This window comes from Hoplias malabaricus, chromosome 18, assembly GCF_029633855.1.
Source record: "Hoplias malabaricus isolate fHopMal1 chromosome 18, fHopMal1.hap1, whole genome shotgun sequence".
Classification (NCBI taxonomy): domain Eukaryota; kingdom Metazoa; phylum Chordata; class Actinopteri; order Characiformes; family Erythrinidae; genus Hoplias; species Hoplias malabaricus.
The window spans coordinates 31,959,790-31,962,999 of NC_089817.1; the positions used below are offsets into that span (position 1 = coordinate 31,959,790).

The 3,210-nt window shown below is 37.3% G+C and overlaps 1 protein-coding gene across 1 annotated transcript; it reads left to right on the top strand.

Annotated features, from left to right (window-relative positions):
• The first annotated feature begins 1,983 nt into the window (after window positions 1–1,983).
• On the top strand, window positions 1,984–3,006 carry LOC136674294 (trace amine-associated receptor 6-like). The gene has a single exon (XM_066650214.1). It carries the CDS (start codon window positions 1,984–1,986, stop codon window positions 3,004–3,006), a length of 1,023 nt encoding a protein of 340 aa, XP_066506311.1.
• Window positions 3,007–3,210: the final 204 nt, after the last annotated feature.

The window sequence follows — 3,210 nt, forward strand, 5'->3', positions numbered from 1 at the left end:
TCATCTAATACATTTTAGATTAGCTGGAATGGAGTTTGTGATCCAGAACTAAATATTCAAAATCAGTACCTGACCTCAGTAATGGTTATGTTCAGTTTTTTTTCTTTTTCAAAGTAACAAATTACTGTTAAATTGTTTGTGATCACATTGCATTTACTAATTCAATAAATACTATGTTACATTCATTTTTCACATTTTTCTATTAAATATTATATTTATAACTTTATTAACACTTCCAAAGCCATTTACTGTGTAATCTCTGTGTAAGGATTAAATTAGGCTAATGGATAGAATAAAGGTTATAGTTTAAATTGTTTTACTTTTTATAGTTTAAAGTTTTATGCTGGCAGAAATTAAGTCTAAATATTTAAGGGAGTAACTGTTCTTTGTTTGCTGTTACAAGTATTCATCCTGATTTATGATTGGTGGAAGAAGTCATGTGATGTAAGAAAAAAGGGGGAAGTGTATAGAGAAAGAGAGTGTAGCTTCGAACGGAAAAAAATATAAAAGACAGCACTGCCAGGAAATTATCCGTCTCCATCTAGTTTCTTTTTGAAAGAAGAGTGATCCGACCACCCTATATCGAACCCCCACGTGTACATCTGCATGCACTAATGCCTTGGCACAGCTAACTGCACCTATATATATATATATATATATATATATATATATATATATAGAGAGAGAGAGAGAGAGACAGAGAGAGACACACTTTGGGTTGTCAATCCACCACAAACATGTGTTTTTGGACAATGGGAGGAAACTGGAGCACCCGGAAGAAAACCGCACAGACACAGGGATGACACACCAAACTCCTCACAGGCAGTCATCTGGAGCAGGACTGGAACCTACAACGACCAGGTCCCTGGAGCTGTGTGACACTACCTGCTGCACCACCATGCTGCCCTATTAGAGTTACTCAAAAATCATAATCATCATGATGAAACATAGCTGCCATTTTTACAGTTCTCTCATTATTTATGTACTGCTGTCTGGATATTGTGTTTATATAATTCCTTTATCACATTGTCTTATAGGGAGGCATGGTGGTGCAGCAGGTAGTGTCGCAGTCACATAGCTCCAGGGGCCTGGAGGTTGTGGGTTCGATTCCTGCTCCGGGTGACTGTCTGTGAGGAGTTGGTGTGTTCTCCCCATGTCTGCGTGGGTTTCCTCTGGACCGACCGCAACCCTGAACTGGATAAGCGGTTACAGCGAATGAATGAAATTCTCTTATATTTCATGACTATATATATACAATATGTTATGAATATCTGCAATACTGTGCTGTAATGTTTTTTCCTGCTAGCATATGGAATGTTGCATTGTTCATAATTGTCATTTATAAGCATCTAGTAAGAAAGGTGCAACATTTTATTGTGTTTGTGCTATGATATTAAGTTTACTATATTCTTAAAATCATGTATTCTTTGTATAAGGGCCAATTTCTTGCAACAATACTCAGGTTGCATTGTCCACTAGGGGGGTATTTCACAATTTGGATAAAATTGTACATTTTCTATTAACAGATCACAGACACAGACACTAAGTGTTTAAAAAAGGTAGAAAAAAAAGAAGAGGCCAGTGGCTTCACATTAGCAGAAATGTGGAAGGGAAACTGCACCTCAACTGTGCTGGAGAATAAGCATCAGAACAGAAGGGAACACTCTGTAAGTCAATGGATGAGGCCCCTATTCAGTGGGGGCACCTGGACAGGTATGACAGCCTGTCAAGTTCACATTAATGTCTGGACGTCTCTAGAGATTTTCTCACTGTTTATAAACAGTATCTATGGCATTAGATCTAGACTTTACATGTAAACACTTCTATCATTCTGAACAGGTCCCAGCTGACCCAACACTGTATGTCATGATTATGTTAGGATTACACTCCCCACTAGTGGGAGGATTCATACACATGTATAAAAACACAGAGAATTTAACCTTCTAAAATATTTCAGGTTCTTCAGCCCTGTCTTTATTTCAGATGGACGACAAAGACTACAGGCAAAACATCACAATTCAATACTGCTTTCCTGACAATAATGCGTCTTGCAGAAAGGAAGTCCGATCAGGCCCTGGATATTTTCTGTTATACTTCATTCTTTCATGTATATCTGTGTGCACTGTGTTTCTGAACCTGCTGGTGATCATCTCCATCTCTCACTTCAAGCAGCTCCACACTCCAACCAACCTGCTCATTCTCTCTCTGGCTGTGGCTGATTTTCTCGTGGGACTCTTTGTCATGCCTGTGAATACAATGCAACTGATGGACTCCTGTTGGTATCTTGGAACAGTAGCATGCTACATTTCTCCAATAATCAGTTTGGTCTCAATGTTAGGTTCTCTCTGGAGCCTGATACTAATAGCAGTTGATAGGTACATAGCTATTGCTGACCCTCTGCTCTATTCCACTCGGATCACAGTTCGTAAAACTGTGCTGTCCATAATTTTTGGCTGGTCATTATATCTGTGTTATGTCATAATGTATTTATACTTTGATGACTATTTCTTTCAATTTCATATGTCTACACACTGTTATGGGGAGTGTGTCCTGGTTGTAAAATATTCTTGGGCCATCATTGACCTGGTAGTTTCATTTCTGGTTCCTTGCTGTGTTATATTAGTCTTGTATTCAATAATTTTTAAAGTGGCAAGACGTCAAGCCAAAGCTATCAGAACTGCAAATACCGTGGCCACAAATAAACATGGAGCTAAAATGTTAAAGGCTTCTGAGATCAAAGCAGCCAAAAAATTAGGCACTGTGATTTTTGTTTACCTTGCATGTTGGATACCATTTTATTTAAGTTCTGTGTCCGTTGATAACTTGACATCTTCATCCATGGTGTGGACTGTATTTTGCTGGCTAATATACATTAACTCCTCAGTGAATCCACTGATTTATGCCATATTCTATTCATGGTTTAGGGCATCTGCAAAATATATTGTAACATGTAAAATATTTGAGTCCTCATCTTCAAGTTTTAATTTATTCCCTGAACATTTTTAGCATCAGACTGATTTATTCTGAGAGAGCAGAGGCCACTTGATATTGAATTAAATTCTAATTTCATTTTTATTTATTTATTTATTTGAATGGCTGCATTAATCTGTAAGTTCAGTTATGAATACCTGGTGATCTTTGGCAGATCCATAATAACTTTAAAAACTATTTAGTAAAGAGAATTTTCATAATATATATTTTGACCTGAGC

What these genes read in the sequence shown, in the direction of transcription:
- LOC136674294 (XM_066650214.1), top strand. Translation starts at nt 1,984, where the DNA reads ATGGACGACAAAGACTACAGGCAAAACATCACAATTCAATACTGCTTT.